This window comes from Melozone crissalis, unplaced genomic scaffold (genome assembly GCF_028551555.1).
Source record: "Melozone crissalis strain CALT ecotype California unplaced genomic scaffold, PUWL_Pcris_2 ptg000005l_1, whole genome shotgun sequence".
NCBI classification, from domain to species: Eukaryota; Metazoa; Chordata; class Aves; order Passeriformes; family Passerellidae; genus Melozone; species Melozone crissalis.
Genome location: NW_026535783.1, coordinates 20,200,722 through 20,219,901, shown reverse-complemented (window position 1 = coordinate 20,219,901; position 19,180 = coordinate 20,200,722). Strand labels below are relative to the sequence as shown.

Here is a 19,180-nt window from a genome sequence, read left to right as displayed (position 1 = left end):
AGTTGTGTAATAGAGCACTTGACAGCACCTTGTCAAGTGAGCTTCATTATTTATTGTTTCTAATCTCTCTTTCCTGTGTTTCTTCAGTGAGGGTCTGAACACAGAATCATACAGGGTAGAAGAAGCCTCCAGGGCCCACAAGTCCAACCTCCTGTGTCAAGCAAGTCCAGGTGGAGCAGGTTGCCCAGTTGAATTCTTAATGTTCATTCTCCTGATTCTTCATTTTAAATATTCTTTTGATGCAGCAAAGTGTGAAAGAAAACACCTTAAAATAGGTCCAAGTTGTAATACTACAGAATCGGCGGCACATCTAAGCAGCACATCCAATATCTGTATCAACTGTAACTTTGTGAAATAATAAGAAATTGTTTAGACTTCCAGCTGCTCTTGCTCATTTTGCTTGAACAAACTTTATAAAATTCTGCTCTCAGGGGAGATTTCCTAGAACAAAAAGATTTGTTGAGTTTTTTTCAGTGTGGAGCTAAACACTCATTTTTCTTTTCTAGCCAAGTAAATTTCTTGCAAGAATATTGCAAATTTTTTTGTGTGTTTTATAAGAGCGCAGAAAACCAGATGAATAGTTGAATATTACTGTATTTCATCCCAGAAAAATAGCTTGAAAAACGTAATGGCCATTCATAACAGTGACTGTGGGTCCACCTTCTGGTATAAGTTTGTCTCAGTTTAAGACAATTTAAAAAGTGTACAATCTGAAAAGAATTGCCTCACCTCATAGTTTTAACCAGTCTATTTCCACCATAAGGAGAAATGAATATGAGTTTTCCTAACACGCGAAACAGCGACAGGCAAAAAATAACAGTGAATCACCATTAGATACAAAATTGCTAAATGTCATTGGCCCTCCCGGAAAAAAGAGAAATTTAAAAATGGCGGAGTGACCGCCCCTCCAGAATGGTGGACCCCCCAGCTGGCAATGTGGTTTGAAAGAAGAAGGGAAGCTGGTGGCAAACCTGTCCTGGGAAGGCAGGAGCTTACAAAGCAGATCTGGTGGCAGACTGAAATCACGGGCATTGCTGGGTGTCCCTCTGGCCCCGCAGAGTCAGGCTCTGGCTCGCTGGGTGCTGGCGCTGCTGTCCCTCTGTCTCCTGTCACACACTGGGCTCCGCTGGCATTGGTGCTGCTGCTCCCGAGCCATCGCTGTGTGGGGCGGGAGCAGCAGGGAACAACCAGGGTCTCAGCACGGACCCAACCCTGACCGGCTCAAGCTTTGCACGATTGACGGGTGTTTTGAAATTCATTCTGAAACGGGTTCTTATTGTAAAATGCAGCTTTTTGGGTTGCTTCTGTTGTGAGCCCAGAAAAACCCATCTGAAACAACATCTACCTTGAGCAAAGGCCACGAGGATAAAGAGCTCTTGGCTTGGGTGCTCCAACATTTTAAAGGGATTGGCACCACCCACACCTGCCACGCAGTTCTGCTTCTGGCTGTGGCGCTGGGCCTTAAAGAGTCAGTAACTATTTTGGGCACAGATAGATATGGAATCCAATAACATTTTGGATTTCCCAGGACAGAGTATAGCACAAATGTGTTTTAAGTCTCAGGCAGGAATTCTCTGCTTTCAAATTCCTGTTAGAATATGGCCATGTCTCTCACAGGGGGTGTTTTTCTGCTGAAGTTGCTTCTTAAGGCCAAGTGTATTTAATCAGAAATTATCTTTTCAGATGTTCTGGCTGCAATGGTGACCATATTGAAGTTGACCCTACTGACTAAATTGCCTTCAGTTAATAGAGGCAAGATTTCAGCATATATGTTTATAAAACATTTCTTCACAGTACTCTCAAAAATTTCCAACCTTTTCCCACCTGTCTCATCAGGTTACATAATTTATTATCATTCATTACCTTCGTAACACATATTATAAACCTTTGCAGCTACATTCTGAAGAAGTCTTCAAAAGACTTTTAATATTTTTAGTTGGCTTCCTAGGAAAACAAGGCTTATCCAGTTATGCTGCCTGTTCCTCTGTTTGCTCATCCCATTGTCTTTGATCCTGTTTTTCAATTTCAGCGAAACCTGATGGAAAATAGAGGTCTCACTCACAGACATTAGATCCATTTGTGAAAAATGCCAATCACTTGTTTTTAAAATTTTAAAAGTTTAATAGTAATAAAATGGTTATAAAAATAGCAATACAATTAGAGTAATAATAATTTGGACAATTTGAATTAGGACGATATGAGACAAATATGATAGAAACAAAGCATTACGGACATCTGGGTACCTTTTCCTGGGCAGCATAAGCTCGAAAAAGGACCCTCGTTAACAAAGGATTAACCCTAAAAAGCAATAGCCTGTTGCATATTCATACACTTCATACATGATGCATAAATTCCATTCAAACACAGGATTCTGTCAACTTCTTCCTCATAAGCCTAAGAGTGTCATTCTGCCTGTGCTTGGTGGGAAGAAGTTTGTTTCTCTTGATAATGGATCAATAAATTCCCTTTCTCTGAAAGATTTAGGTGTCCTGTGACTGCTATCTCAGTGAGAGTCCTTTCTTTAGAGAAAAAAAGTATCCTACATAACATATTTTCTATTTTAACATTTTGTTATAACCTAAAACTATATTTACTACACTACTTAAGAGAATTAATACAGCATTACTTTCTAACACAACACCTATAATATTCATTTTAATAGTTGCGAAAAGCCAATCATAAAATACACATTTTTCACACATTCAAGTGAAGTAGAAACACTCAATTCAACGCTTGAAAGTTAATGGTTTTGTTCATGCAGCTTGAGAACCTTGTACTTGGCCTGAAACAAGGCACGGTGTGCTCTGTGTCTTATGCAGGGGAGTTCAATGGCGTGGGACGGGGTGGGACTCTGGGAGCATTACCTGGGCACAGGTTGTTTGGGGAAGGCAGGAACTGTAGATTCCATGGCCTCCAGAACAACTCGCTGTTGCTGCAAGGGCGGCAGCTTGCTTTGGCCTACAAACAAGGATGGTGATGACAGGTATTTTAGGGCTGACGGTGCACTCCCACACGGGAACAAATGTCCCTGTGGTTCCGGAGGGGCTGAAGAGCGAGGGCTCAGGGATGAGACTCAAGGACGAGCACTGGTCCCCGCTGCCTGCTGCGGGCACCAGGGCGGCTCGGAGCCGTCCCCGCGGGGGTTCAGCCGCAGTCATCGCCCGGGGAGGCTCGGCACCTTCGCCCAGGCTACCGGCGACGAGGTGAGAGGACACAGCCTCAGGCTGCGCCCGGCGAGGTTAAGGCTGGACCTGTGGAGGAATTTCTTCACAGAAATTGTGATTAAAATTCAGAACGGATTACCCGGGGAGGTGGTTGAGTCACCGTCCCTGGGGTGTTTAAGGAAAAACTGTACGTAACACTCCAGCGCTGTAGTCTAGCTGACATGCTGGTGCCCGATGATGGGCTGGAGCAGGACGATCCCGGATGTCCCTCTCCACCAAGCTCATCCCGTGATTCTCTGGGTCCGCGCTGCCCTCGCTGAGAGCGGCGCGGCAGCGCTTGGCCTCGCCAGGCCGCCGTAGGGGGCGGGCCCGTGCCACAACCATGGCGGCGCCCGTCGTGCCGGAGAGCGACAGGTACCGGCGCTCCAGCGGCGCGGCTCCCGCCGGGCCGAGCCGGGCTGGGCCGAGCCGAGCTGGGCCGTGCCGAGCTGGGCCGTGCGGGGCGGGGCGGAGCAGAGCAGAGCAGGTACCAGCAAGGTGTCGGGGCGCAGCGGGGCCAGGGCCCCTCTGACACCCCTCCCTCCCTCCTTCCAGCATCCGCAGGGCCGTGTCGCTCCTCAACGCCGTGGACCCGGGCCGGTTTCCGCGGCTCCTCTCCCGCCTTCTCCAGAAGCTGCACCTGAAGGTTGGCGGGAAGCCGGCTGGGGGTCGTGCGGCGCTGGGCGGGGCGGGAGCGGGGGCTCGGCAGTGCTGGGAGGACGCGGGGCTGGGCCTGGCCGGAGGTTGGGAAGCGCGCCTGCGGAGCCTGAGCGCAACCTCCGCCCCTCCCCGCTCCGCTCCTTCCGCAGGATTTTAGGTCTTGATTTCATTCATCACTAGTTCTTCAGAACTGTATCGGGAGGATGAAGTAAAAGCCGGTAACAAATGGCCTGAGAAGGTGAATGGCATGCGAACGAGTGATGCTTGTTGTAGCTCGCCTTCCCCGGGTGCTGCTGCCTCCGAGAGCGCTGTCTGAGGAGCCGCGAGTTCTTGGCCTTTTGCAGAAACTCCTCCTCTGCCCTCACGAATATTGTCCACCGAAATCGGATTTGATACCCGGTTTGCAAAAAGCCAGTGATTACACACTCGAGCGAGACATTGATTATTTATTTCAGAGTTGTGCAGGCTCGATTTTCAGTGGCATTCCCCAAGGCAGTCACCCCAAGCATCCAAACTTTTTGCCATTTATACATCTTAGCAAACAAAGGCTTTAGTTTTCATTGGCAATAAGTTACATAGTTCTGGTTAGTTAATATTCTGTCTTCTGCTGGTTAATGATTGTCTCGCTTCCCATGAAGTAGTCTGCCTACTCTTTCTTTTTTTTCTCTTGAGTCAGTGGGCTTCTTGGGTTTGTGGTCTGTGAGCCAGTGGTTGCAGATTCCTCCCAGGAATTACCTTTCACCCAGTCAGAGCTGATTTCAGCACAGTTGCTGAATTGGCTTTATCGGTTTCTCCCTTATCTTGGGAGTTCTGCCGAATGTCCTTGAGGCCCATAAATTCTGCATTATTTGTGCTCGCTGTTGGTGGTACATCCTTCTTCCCAGGTTTTGTTACCCTTCCCCTAGGTCTGAGGTCACTGATGCATGTCAGGCCCTAAACCTTAGCGAGGCAACTCTTCCATCAAGTATTTTGTCTTTCTGAATCTTGCACATCGCTCAGAGCTTGTTAGCTGCTTGTGTTTCATGGGTTAATTCATCTTTCTTCTTGATTAGGCTTGAAAGTGTGCAAAGATTAACCATCAAAGAACATCCTTTCTTAAGAAAATGTTACATGTTCTGTGTATTACAACACAAAGGAAACACTAAATGGGTGTGCATTTATGGATGTCCAGCAACTAAAAGCACCTCTGGAATTGAGGATAAAAATTAAATCCAGAGCTTTTAGTGAATATTTCTGTCATCTTTGCATAAGACGATTATTGATTGCGAAATCAAAAGAAATAAAATAAAATCAGAGAAAGAAAGTCAGTTTTTCACAGAGGTCAAATGTCAAATGCAGGCTAAAACTGCATTTGTACTTTGTACTAAATATTTGTACTAAATATTGTACTAAATATTGCTGGGGAAACTGAAAAATGAATCTTACACCAGAAATTATTTTGTTAGTTTCATTGTCTTATGGTTTCAGATTTTGTTTATTCCATTGCTTTGTGTTTAGAAAAGGTATAAAAAGAAACACAGAATTTGTTTTCTATACACATATGCATATAGGCTGAATGGTAAAATATTACAGGAGCAGCATGGAAAAAAATGCAAATATATTAAAGATTGTAAGTGTGGGACTGTAAGGACTAATTTGATTCAGCTGCTGGTTTGTTTGTTTTTTTTTCATTAACATCACTAGCTTGGCTGCCACTGTTATTGCAGAGAGTTTTCTCTGTTTTGCATGGATATTAACTGCTAGGTAACAGGAATGCATCACCAGCTTTTTGTTTGTTTGTTTTGTTCTTTTTCACTACTCCATAGCATTTTAGTAGCTCTTCACAGTTTTAATTGTCATTTACATGAGCTGAAGTGGTTATTGTAATTCAGCCCACTCAATCTCATGAATAGTTTTACTTTCTAAAGTGCCTAAGTAACTAGTTAAATTGCTGGAAGCTTGAAAGGAACTTCATTGCCTTAGCAAAGCAGACACTGGGAACTCTGTGTTTCCTTTTAACAACTAATGATTCAAATAATGTTTCCATTTTGATACTTTTGTTATAAACGTTGTGATCATTGAAAGTTTTGTGTAATTGCCTCATTTTTTTATTTGGACAGCTAAATTGTTTTGCTTGTCTAGCTTTGCAATTTTGGATTGCTAAGTGGTCTAAATGTGGTGTTTGTTAGTAATTGGGTTTTAAAAGAAGGCAATATCTGGATTTTAAATTACTATTTAATTTGCTGTAGTATAGTAAATACTACTGCTGTATTTTAAAAGTACAGCAGATTCTCAGTTCTCTTCAGTAACTCAGTAGGCTGTAGATTCAAATTTGACTTTCAAAATAAATATGTGTTAGGCCTTTATTTCCTTTGCAACAGCATGGGTGATTTTTAGAAGGGTATCCAGAATGGAAGACGCATACATAACTAACTTAACTATAGTTTTGCCTTCTGTTTTCTGGGATGTGATTTAACTAAGGCAGTTTGTATTTGCCTTATTTTTATTTATAAAAGTTTGTTGGAGATGATCTGATAATTGAAAGAATAATATTTCTGTGGTGTCTATGAGGTACAAAGAGAAAGCTTTTTCTTCTGATGTATGTCACATAATCCTGTGGTACTGTGTAGGCTTTTAGTTTTTATTTTCAGTGAGAGGACTTGTATCTGCTTTGTGATTTCTGTTTAGAAACAACTGGATAGCCACTGTGTTTATAAAGATGAGGAGAAAGTTTTGATTTTGATAAATATGGTCCTTTGATAAATTGGTCCTTAAATGAAATGTCAGGACTAACCATTTTTGTGCTTCAGGCTGAAAGTACCTTCAGTGAAGAGGAGGAAGAAAAACTTCAAATAGCTTTTTCATTGGAAAAACAGGATCTTCATCTGGTTCTGGAAACGATATCATTCATTTTGGAGCAGGTATTTTGTTTTCACTATTAGGCATTAATAAATGTATTTTTTTAATCCAGCTATAGATTTCAAAGATAGGATAGTGAAGTTAAAAAGGAATTAGTGAAAATATATCTGTAGTGTATTTTGTATGTTTTGGGGTTATGATTTAACTGCTTTTTGTTTCAGGCCTTTCTGATTTGGATGGGACTAAGTTCCTTTGTGCAGTGGTTTTTCACCTAATGTAAATATAAATAATATAAGTGAGGTCTGCAATACTTCAAGGGAACTCTTGAAAATTATGACATATAGTATTCTCTCTTATTGATCGTATCGAGCCAGCCATGCATTTTTAAGTTCTTGTGAGGAAAATCCTACATAACATTACTGAGCATAGCTTAACTTACATTAGGAGTCAATTATGGAAAATTTTCATGCACAGAAGTAGTCTGTACTGAGGTGGACAGGCACAACTAATGTAGCTCAAGAATATGGAGGAGTGGACGACTGCATGGTGTAGCATGGTGCAGTCACCTTGTAAACAGTGAAGGTTTTCTGATTCTGTGGTCTACCTCTGCTAAAGCTGGGAAGCTGTTGTATTACCCAGTAAATATGGTAACTGTTTTAAAAATTGTTAAGCCTATGCTGTTATCTACCCATTTAATGTAAATATAGAAAGTAGAGTCTTGTACAGAGGGCACGCATAATGATGGTCTTTTGGTGGATTTAAATCCGGTCCTTTCTTACACATGTCAATTTATGATCAGTTTACTTAATTAACACATTCCACTGTATTAGAAATGAAACAAATAATCCTCCTCATCCACCAAAAATCAAAATAAAACCTGATGTCACCTCCAGACTGGAATTTTTTAAAATTTTCATCTCAGCAAAACAGCAGAATTACCTTGTCCTGATTTCTCAGACTGCTTAATTTATATTATAATTACTGAACATGAGCAGAAAAAGCAGTTAATTCTCTTCATGATTTTTATGCATTTAAAAAAAAAAGAGGGAAGAATATTAATATCTTCCCAAAAAAAGAGTCCAAGATGGACTACATGTTGGATGAGAATTCTTTGTTTTCCTGCTGATAGTTGTGCTTCTTGGAGCAGTTGCTTGTTCTCTCAGATGATAACTGTTTTAACAGCACTTTGGTCTGTGGAGGTATTATAGGACTAATAATAAAAGGACTACCATACAGTTTCTGCCATGTATGTTGCTTCTTTTTTTAACCTGGCCTGGTGGTGACACACTCCTGTTTTGAAAGTGAAGAACCATTCCACAAAAAAATTGACCCTAGTAGGGAAGTAATATCTAACCCATTCAGTTTAGGCAAACTTCTTGGTTTTTCAGAATATTGCCTTGTAGTTTAATTTTGCTTGAATAGTGTGAATTTGGAAAAGTTCACCTTTCTTGATGGTCACAATTGGCTTCAAAGCCCATCTGTTTTTCACGGATAGCTGCTTTGTGATTATGTACAGTGGAAATCTGTACATATACTCAGATCTGACTTGTGTCTACATTTTTTTTGTAGTGTGTCTATCTTGAGAAGAGTAATTTGTTACACTGCATTTTGAGATAGTTACAGTTTTCCATCTAGCGAGTAAGAGGGTTAAGATGAAAAGGATGCAGATAGTTCCCCTAGCGGTGTTGCTAGTAAAAATCTTGTGTGAACATGGTGGACATTTGTGCTAGAACGTATCTGCTGCGGACCTGTAGAACAGCACTTGGCAACAGCAGTTATTTTTCCTTTAACAGGCAGTCTACCACAATTTGAAGCCTGCTTCACTGCAACAGCAGCTGCAAAGCATTCACCTGGATCAAGACAAAGCCGAAGCATTTGCTAGTGCATGGGCAGCTGCAGGTCAAGAGACCATTGAAAAGTTCAGGCAGAGGGTCTTGACCCCTCAGAAGGTAATGTGTGTGGCTTTTCTTCTGAGAGAGAATAAAGTTGTATTAGTTCAGTTTAAAGCAAAGAGTTTTAAACTAAGGTGCAAAGTTTGTGACAAGCCAGGTCACTTACAGGTACGAGATAAATTTGATTGAGACAGTTGAATTCTGTTGTCTTAAAGAGATGTTGCATGTTAGCTGAGCTGCTGTAACTGCTGGAACCCAGCTATATATGCAGTATTAGCAACCTGCATACTGTTTGTGAGCAGACTTTACAACATGCCCAGGGGACAGTGTGTTCAGGAGCATTTGTGGTGATTGAGCTCATCAAGTTGGTCATTCTCTGTGCTTGTATCTGAGCTCCTGCCATCTTTAATTTTGTAAGCTGGTTGCGTAGTGAATTTTGCAAGATACTTATTATAATTTTGTGATGTTTTTTTATTATGGAATATAATCTTGCTTCCTATGTGCCTATTGCACGTAATGAGACTTTCAAAGCTTGCAGCAAGTTTTGTATCTTTAGACATAGACATGTGTATCTATGACAAGGTATAATAACATCATCATGTTGATTCATAATAACCTTTCAAATGCATAAGGAATTGTATATAGAAGACACCAGTGTCAGCCAGGATCAAATTTTTAGAAAGAATTGTGAAACATAACTCAGTTATTCTTACTTTATTTTTAGCATTGCTTTATATCATGTCTGGATAAGTTTGTTAATTAATGATTTGGTAAGTAAGATAAACATAGAAAATAAATTGTATAAATTAAGTATATATGATACACAGAACTATAATTATGTAATTTTTACCAGCTTGCTTGCTCCTAAATAAATCTAGAATTTCACTTAGGTGTAAAATTCACATTTTGAGAATTTTGAAAAGATGAGGTGTATCTGTGGAACAGACTGAAGATACTGAATTGCATTGCAGTTGATTTTTTTCAAAGTACTTAAACTTGATCCTTTGTAAAACTGGGTAATTTTAGACACAAAACTTATAGGATTCTGATATGCAAAATGATAATAACTCATGAATCTAACAGAGTAAACAACTGATAGTATAATTATACAAAAAATAAAAAAAAAGGAATCAGCAAGATATTTTGCATTTCTGGGTTTTTTTTGAAATAATGTTACCAATGCCAAGTGTACAAGTCCCAAAGTTTAAATGGTCAGTGGGATGGTAAGTGTAGAGGCAGGGATGACTGTCCATTGAAGGAGGCAAGTAATTTGAAAACTTACCTCCTTGAAATTGAAGTGAAAAATGAAGGGTCATAAGGTAAATTTTTCAACATACAGAATATATGTGCAGGATGGAAGGCAATTCTGAATATGGCCTACCAATCAGACGTATTTCAAAATTTTCTTCAGGCAGACTATGCGTTAATATATGTTTTACTGCTGACTCCTAGGCCTTTGAGAAACTAATAAAAACACCTTTCATCCTCTTTCATTTCCAGCTTGTACCATTCATACCCAAGGTCCTTCTGTGACCTGGTTTGAGCATGACCTTGCTCTTTTACTGGTCTCAAGTTTTGTCAGCCCTGCAACATACGATGTTTGTGGTGTATGTTACAGTTTTGGAGGTTCTTTCTGACTTCAACACCATCTGCTAGGGCAATGGTGTTTTCCTACTATATTACATTCCATATAAAGAAGTTTTAAACTGTCTTTTTAATTGAACTTGCAGGTAAGCAACTGCAAAAATATTGTAGCGACATTTACTTGTTTTTTGGTGTGAAAGCAGGTTTAAATAGAGGTGTGTGCCACTACATATGCTTAAACCATCATTTTCTCTCCTACCTTTTTGCTCAGATAACAGGTTGAGTTTCAGTTCAAATGTAATTTGAGTTGGAACTTGAATTTGCTTTCTCAGTTTGTTTTGAACGTCTCTGAAGTATTACTCTTGTAGACTTGAAGTTTATGAGAGTTTTCCTTAAAAATTAGGTTCACAGAACTAATTGCTGAATAAAGAATTAATTCTGCTAGCAAGAAGTAAAATATTTTTTAAAATTGCATTGTAATGGAAGAAAAACTTGGCATGTCCTTATAATCTTCTGAATCTCTTTGTAATATCTTACAAGTGCAGTAGGTGACTGCATTGTTTCCTTCAATATTGTGTGTAATTGCATATCTGCGTGTATTTTCTATATTACCTTTCTGTACCTTGAAAAATAGTGGGCAAAATATTCTCCTACTTGTACATTGCTGTATTAGCCCATTTTCTGTAATGTTCGTTATCATCTCTTTAACTGAAGTTAGAAAAAAGTTCTGATCCTGACAAGTATTTAGAGAAGGGTGATTGCTTTTTCGATTACAATAATATACAATCTAAAATTCATGATTTTAGATTACAATGATATACAATTTAGGTATTTATATTGATTTAGAGATTATATTAACTTCTTTGTAGAAAGAGATGTGTAGTCAATTATTAATATCCTCTTCAACATGTAAATACAGGTGTAACATATTAAATAATTGATCCTATATATTTGCCCTCTATATTGGTAATTATATACATGGCCATATATGAATTCCCAATTTACATAGCTTTCCTTCATGTAAGGAATTAAAAAGCTCTCTTGTGGCTTGCTCTCATTTGTGAGGTTCCCTTCCCTATCCTTTCCCTGCCCTTCCTATCCTTTCATCATCTTGGTGGCCTTTGCTGTACTCATTACAGTATCTATGAGACTCTTATACTGTGGAGCCCAGCACTGATTATGCTGCTCCATGTGAGGCCTCACATTGTTGAGTACAGGGGAAGGATCATTTTCCTCAGCCTGTGGGCAGTACTTCTCCTGGAGCAGCCCACGATGGCTCACGATTGACTTGGTGTCCACCAGGAGGCTCAGGTTCTTTTTCACAAGGCTTTCTTCTGGCTGGACAGCATCCAGCTTGTACTGGTGCTTGTCCCCTCCAGTGCAGGACATTTCACTTCCTCTGTTGAACTTCATGAGGTTCCTGTCAGACCGTATCTCCAACCTGCCCAAGTCCCTCTGGATAGCAACACAACCCTTTGGTGTACCGACCACTCCTCTCAGCTCTTCTCAGACCTCACCTGGAATATTGCATGAAGGGCTGGCTGAGGGGCCCCCAGCACGAGACAGACTCAGATCTGTTGAAATGGGTCCATAGGCCCATTGAAGTGATTCAAAGGCAGGAAGACCTTTGCTGTGAAGGCAGACTGAGTAGGAGTTGTCCCGCCTGCAGAAGAGAAGACTCCAGAGAAACATTGTTGTAGCTATTCAGTACTTAAAGGGGGTTTACAAGAAAGATGGAGAGAGACATTTGACCAGGTCATGTAGTGGCAGAACAAGGGGCAATGGTCTTAAATGGAAGGATTATGGATTTAGACTGGATTTAAGGGAGAAGTTCTTGATGAGGGTGATGAGACACTGGAGCAGGTTGCCCAGAGAGATTGTGGATGCCCTGTCATTGCAAGTGTTCAGAAGATTGGATGGGGCATTGATCAACATGATCTAGTGATCAACATGTTCGCAGTCCGTGGCGGAGAAGTTGAACTAGATGATTTTCAGAGATCTGTTCCAATCTAAACCATTCTATGAGTTTATGAATGCTAGTTGTTGGTTAGTTTTTCTTTTCTCTTTCATGTTCTTTTAAAAATACATACCAGCTTTTTGGTTAGCATTGCATATTTGATATGGACTGTTGCTGACCTGTTTAGGTGGTGTGCAGCACTACATATGAATTCAGAATTTAGTTCACATGTAATTCTTTTATACTTTTGCTTACCATCTGCTTCCTCCACATTAGTAACTCTGAATTTTCTTTATTAGAAGCTGTAGTGGGTGTGTAAAGGGTTTGCTTGTGTGGATTCAAGTGCAGAATCAGGATCATGGTTAACATTACTGAGGTCTCAATAGCTCTGTTCCAACATACACAGTGTCCCTGCACACATTCACAAGACAGAGTTTATGAAATAACTAAGATCTGTTTGGAATTTTATGTTGTGTTTTACTAAAATCTGTGTTGCAAAATAATTCTAAGTCTTTCCTGACACATGGTACTTAGAGGTTGTCTGTTTCAATAGTATTGAAATGCTGACAGTACAGTATTTTCTGGCATGTGCACAAGAAGGACCGGGCTGTAATCCATTTCTGTTTCAAAACAATAAAAAATGGCAGACAGTTAAATTTTTTTTTTTATTAGCGATATGGTTTATATATTAAGAGAACATTGGAACCTGTGTGATTGATTAGCTTATGGTCAAAAACTAGTGGGTGACTGAGTGACCAAGTTTGTTGTTTCATAATAGAGCAAAAAATTTGACATTTTTGAGAATAGGCCAGTTATTATGGCCTAACCACTAGTTATTATGCGAAATAATTTCATAATTTTTCTTTATTGATGTGCTGTTTCTTTATTGATGTGCTATTTCTCTTAAATCGGATTCTTCTCTTGCCTGCAAACTACAAGTTGTTAAAAAGTAGCATTCTGAGTTCTAGGTCTGTTAGTTCTGAGCAAGAGATACCTTCATTAGGATGGCAAGTCAAATTGTGTTTATTAGAGCAGCAGAACAAGTATTTCCTAGAATACTCATTAGGTGAAGTTTTCTGGGGCATATTAAACACTACTTCTAATAGTTTGAGAAAAAAACATTCTTTTTGAGCAGAGGTTTTTGAAATTTTTTGTGCAGACTGTTTAGTAGATAGGGATGTTATTGACTTGAGGAATTAAAAAAACTGTGGAATTAAAATAAAGCTGTACTGTTTAATACTGCTTCTCACTTCATCTTTTGATTTTTCTTTGCTGAATTATTGGCAGTCTTCAACTGCACAAAGTTATTAAGTATGTATATTCTGCTGTTGCATTAGTTGGTTCTTTGGTCCTTACTCATATGGCAGTGCCTTTATTAGATGATTTCTGCTGATGATAATACAATCCTAGTCTATTAAAATCATGGTATTTGTATATTGTTTTTCTTTGAACGCGTTCTTAATCTGGCCTTTAAAATGATAGGCTGGTAATAATAGTTTGATATTAATCTGATCCACTTTATAAGTCTTTTCTTGGTAATGTACAAGTTTAGAAATGAGTGCACACTGATCAGATGAAAATGTATTTTTTCCTCCCAGCAAAGAAGAGCTGGATTTTTGATAGGGTTCACTATGAATTCTCATGGCAGTTTTACATCAGTTTTGTTGCCTTTCTCCACTTCTCCTCCCCCTAATATTCTCTTCTCTGTATGTGTTTTGGTATTCTGTGAAAATCTTTGTTTTAAAGGCAGATCAAGCTGACGGCTTCATAGCTGTCTAGTTTTGGAAAACTATTCAGGGTATCGTTAAAGTATCTATAAAGAAAAAGATAGAAGTCCTGTGTTGCCAAGCAAGAGGAGTTTTTTATAGCTTTCAGACAGCATTGCTTAATATAATGATGCGTGGGAATGCAACTAGTGAAATTATGTACCTAAAATTCTTGACAGAGCTGTCAGTTCTGTGTCTTGAGTGCCTATTTGAAGCCATATGGGGAAAACTCTGAAAGTAATTTTCTCAGAAACTGGCCTTCTTGCTAATGGGTGTATATGTAATGTTAATGTGCTAAATTTCCTCTGCTAAATGCTGGCACATCTACAGAAATACTCTGAAACACATGCATACTGTGGTTATGCAAAAAAAAAAAAAAAGAAGAGAATTGGTGTGCTCTGTATGTGTATGTCATTTTTTTTCTGATAGCAGAAGAATGTAAAATTATTTCTTATCGTTTGAGCTGTATTCTTCCTTATTTTGCAGTTTCTTGTTGGTGTCTGATTGACTTATTGTTCTTACAGTGACAAGCCGAGGTCACAAAAACAGTGTTGTATACCTACGGGTGTTGTCACAGTTAATTGTGAATCAGCTTGCATTATGTGATGCCAATGCACTCACAAAGAGACTGCAAATGATGAAATACAAAGTAAAACCACAATTTTATACCTAATGAGATTATTTTAATCACCTGCTACAGCACAAGTGAGTCTTAGTGTTTCACTCACTCAGCTTTGTTAGTAGGAATTTTAATTGTTTACTGTTTTTAGATACTACTTCTTAAGGTTTTTTTAATGAGTTGCTTCCTATCCATGCCCTCTTCTGCCAAGAAAGTGTAAATTATGAAGGTTTTGAGAATGTTTAGGGAGATCTGTAAGTTTTTTTCTGTTCCTACATGCAAAATAACATTTTAAGAGGTTATAAAATGAGTACTGTCCTTGTCTTGTGGAACTTCCTGTGTAATACAAAACATAATTTTTCATCAATATATAAAAGAGGTTTTGGAACAGGAGTCTGGTTGTGTTTTCAAGGCTTGAAATGACAGGTAACTTCTGAGGGTTTTTTAATGATTACTAAAAATGTTTGCCTTATCTCTAATTAAAAACTATCCAACTTAATCTTTCCTCCATTGGATCTTGTTATATTTTCTGCTAGGTAAAAACACTGGTCAGCCATGACTTAATAGAAATGGTCATAGACTGGTGTACATTTTTACTGCAGCTGTGCCCACAAATTTGCCATTGACGGAGCACAACTGCACGTTTGCCCTTTGCTCTAAATGCTACAGTTTTTGAAATTAGAATGCAGTTTCTAATGTTTGTCATAGAGTCTCTTTCTGTTTCAAGCTAGCTGTTTATCAGTGAAAGATGAAAACTTGCAGTAACTTCAATTAGGGGAAAGTCTTTTAAAGTTGTTGCAGCTTAGCACTAGTTTTACTCTACCAATGTCATGTCATATTATTTCTTTTGTATTCTTCCTTTTGAAGCATACTGGTTCTTTTTTGGAATGTGTCTTTTTTCTGATTTCCTAGGTTAAAGAGGTGAGGGAGATTGAGTTGAATATTGAACAAAGAGGTCTGAAAATACCACTTTTCTTGGTATACATGCTAAGTAATATTTGCTGAAGAAAAAAATAATCTTATCCTTGAAGACAAAAATGGGAAATCAGAAGAAAGAAATCTCCAGCTAGTTTCGGATAAGTAATCTAGCCAAACTTAAATATTTGCTAATAAGGTGGATTTAGGTGCATAATTTGTGCATATTTTCTTTTTAGAGTTAAATCCTAGTCTATTCTATTTTTAATATGCTCTTAATATCTTCTCTGAGAGGTAAGTGAGGTACTAGCTCTTTGTTCTGCTCCTGTTGCTTTTTCTAACATTAATTACAAGCTGAAACTAACAGTTTACAGAGCTAAAAAGCTTACTGCTCTTCCTTTTAATTTTTTTTTTGCTGCCTTCTTAAGTTACTGATGTTCTTTGGGGGTTCAAGAGTTGCATGGCAAACATTGTGTTTGTTCACATTAGTGAAGATTCTTCACATTCAGTGCCTCTATCTCACTTGCTTGGTTTAATCACTTGACAGAGTCTTTGACCTAAATTGTTTTCAGTCTCTTGATCATAACAGTGCCTTCCTTTGAGGCCAAGATACTTTTCTTCCCCCCTGAGAACTGTGCTTCATTTGATCAATATTTACTTGATTCTGTAAATTCACTCTCTGTCTGCCTAGCCCAATCCAACTCTTTCCTTGCCTTTATACTACAGCTACTTTTATTTGTAGTTATTCTTGTCCATTGTGAAAAGTATAGTTCCTCCTTTGTTTTGTTGTTTGCTTGTTTGCTGATGGTCTCACAGTATTGACAAGATTAGGGCAGAATCTGGTTTAACATTGCATTCAAGTATTGTGTCTAAGTAGATAGGATCCATCCAGTGATTCTTACTTCCTTTTGCCTTCATGGCTGAGAAACATTGCAAGAATATCATTAAAGTTTCGAAGTCCAGTCTTAAAAATGTAATATGAGTCACTGTAGTTGACTATGCCACTTCTGCTTAACCTGGCTGTGCATATGTGTTATGACTGACTGTAAATAGAGACTTGTAGTTTATAAAAATCTTCAACCTATTGTAGTGAATCTGTTATGTGGCTGAGTAGCTGTACCCATGGTTTTGTTGACAGATACATACCATTTTTATGGGGTCTGCTCTTGTGTTTATTTTGAAGTATAATACTGTCAGCTGAAGATGCTAGTCACTCATTTTGTAACCCATATATACAGGTAAAATATGAATGTTACAAATTTTAAACCTTTCATGAAAGAGAACCTTATCTCTGAAACTTATCACTGAAAGTACAAAATGCCTCAGTAACCTATTTATGAAATGGGGATGCTGAATTTTATTGAAGTTGAATATGTTTGTCCAGTAGAGGGACAGTTTTTTAACTACTGTATACTTTATTTTCTATTTTCTATTAAAAAATAGAAGTCTTTTTCTATGGCTGTTAAAAATGTGGTAAAGGACTTCAGTCAGAAATTTCATGCAACCATAGAAAATCCGGCTGTTTCACTGTAGGATTGCACCTGTGGAGCAATTGTTACAGAGAGACCTGCTGTAAAGAAGATGCAGCATCCAGAATGTCTTCAATGATATTCATGCCACCTGAGTTCAACTGATGTCAGCAGCAACAATGGAGAATAGAAATCAGTGTGTTTGTGCAGTCATTTCCCACACCCACAATGCTCCATTTTCCTGTCAGGAGAATATTGGTGTTTGATATGGGACTTATCTTTAAGGAAATGCTTTCTTCATGATTACAGATTATTTCTGTGCTGAAGACCCTACCTGTGATGATTGGCAAATTTTGCCTGTCAATCATTGCCTTCTCTTAAAAATTTGCCCCTTTTTTTCTGTTTTAATATTAATATGTTATATTGAGTACACTTTTGGCTACATCCTGCTGCTGTCTCCTCTGCAGTAATATTCTTTTCTTGAGATGGAAAGAGTTTTTGAAGAAGTGAATAGTGAGGCATGTTTTGTCACCCTTAAATCATTCTTAAATGATTTTTATCACCACAGCAGGAAAAATTTTGATGTCTTATTTTGATTTTTGATTCTGGAGTGCTGTGTTTGCTGATGAAAAGTGGAATTGGCACCTCCAGCTGCAAATTTTAGAGAGAAGAATTAATGGTTTCCTCTGGTTTTAGGCTGGTGTGATTAGAGAGGTATGAAGTTAGAGTAATGCATTGTAGACCAATGGTTTTTTAAAATATATAATACGTATTTAGTCCTCTCCCATCATACAAAACTGATACTTAATATATTTAAACTATACATACATGTTGCAATACTTTCTTTAAGTGAAAATTATTCATTTGTTTAACTGTTACTTAATGTATTTTGTCCAGTTGATTATTGAAAGATGAGGGGAAGAGATCCTCAAACTTTAAACATGATTTTAGTATTTTGCAATTAATTGAGGAATATTTTGTCTTCGTTGCAGGAACTAAGCATGGCAGTTACTCTTTTAAGAATTAAACTGAGTGAGAGGATGGCTTATACTCATTTTCTTCTAGGTTATTTGCTTAGAACAACCAAAAAAATATAAGTGAAAGAACTGCATTAGAAAATTTCTTTTGTTGTGGAGTATTTATTTCCTCAAAATATTTTGTTGAGTGGAAAACATTTTAAAATGTTTTGTTGTCAGTGTGATACATACTACTGTAATAAAAGGAGAAAAAGATTTTCTGAAGATGTCTTTCAGATCCCATTGTCTCTTCACTGTTCATAATAGTTCCAATTAGAATAGTATTGTTGGCTTAAATTTCATAACACCTCTTTCAATTATTCCAGGAAATGTTTTATTTTTCAAGTTGGACTATTCCTCTGAAGTTAGGGGGAAAAATAACTGAAGTGAATGAGTTGATATCTGAGATAAAATGATGAAATTCTGATTTCATTTGTTAAAATAAGATGTAATTTCTCTCCTTTTGTAATTGTTTTTGGGACATTATAGTCCCTTGCTAAGGTACATTGGGCAAAGACATTAAGTTGTTAATTTTCCCCATTACTACAAGCAGCAAAATTATGTAGTGCACTTTTTCAGTTTGTCAGGTTTCATTTTTAAGGTATAGTTTTTGCTCACACTGGGGCTCTTCAAGGATAGTTCCTTTTTTCTTCTACTTCCTCAAGAATAGGCTGAAGGTTGGGTTTTCATCTCGCTTTCATGAAGTCTTTGACAGTGTTAGTTACTTATTTTTAACACTAAAATAGTAGGCGTTTAGACTTTGCAATCTTAATATGTCAATATTTACTTTTAACTATGAATTAAGGTAGCCTGTTAAGTAGGGAGCCTTGATGTGGTGAAGCTGAACTTACCTCCAGAGTACCTGCTGTGTGTAAACTGAAGATACACCACATTTAGTAGAAATAGATGAGGAGAGTGTAACTTTGAAAAATACTGCTGTGCACTTATGCATTATTATGGTGTTTTTAATAGAAAGAGCTTCAAGCGTGTCAGTTTCTTTCTCTGGCTATGAAAAGCTTAATCTGATGTTCAGTAACACCGAAGTTATTACAAATACCAAATTATTTTGAACTAAATGGTTTCTCAAAATAAGGATTAAATTATTTGTAAATAAATGGATGAATCTATATGCCAGTGGAGCATGACACTAATTTCTGTATTGCTGTAACTGACCTACTTTGTCTGCAGTAGTTCACTAGGCTTGAGCCTAATGGAAGACTCTTTTCTGTGGTACCTGTAAAAAAAATGAGCCAGTAAGAAG

General features: G+C 38.2%; 1 protein-coding gene across 1 annotated transcript in view; it reads left to right on the top strand.

Annotated features, from left to right (window-relative positions):
* Positions 1–3,502: 3,502 nt before the first annotated feature.
* Positions 3,503–19,180, top strand: part of COMMD10 (COMM domain containing 10) — a 100,971-nt gene continuing 85,293 nt past the window's right edge. Inside the window, exons 1-4 of the mRNA XM_054285482.1 lie at positions 3,503–3,578; positions 3,759–3,849; positions 6,653–6,763; positions 8,495–8,650. Coding sequence (XP_054141457.1) covers positions 3,547–3,578; positions 3,759–3,849; positions 6,653–6,763; positions 8,495–8,650 — 390 coding nt within the window. The 5' untranslated portion in view covers positions 3,503–3,546. The remainder of the gene's footprint in view (positions 3,579–3,758; positions 3,850–6,652; positions 6,764–8,494; positions 8,651–19,180) is intronic.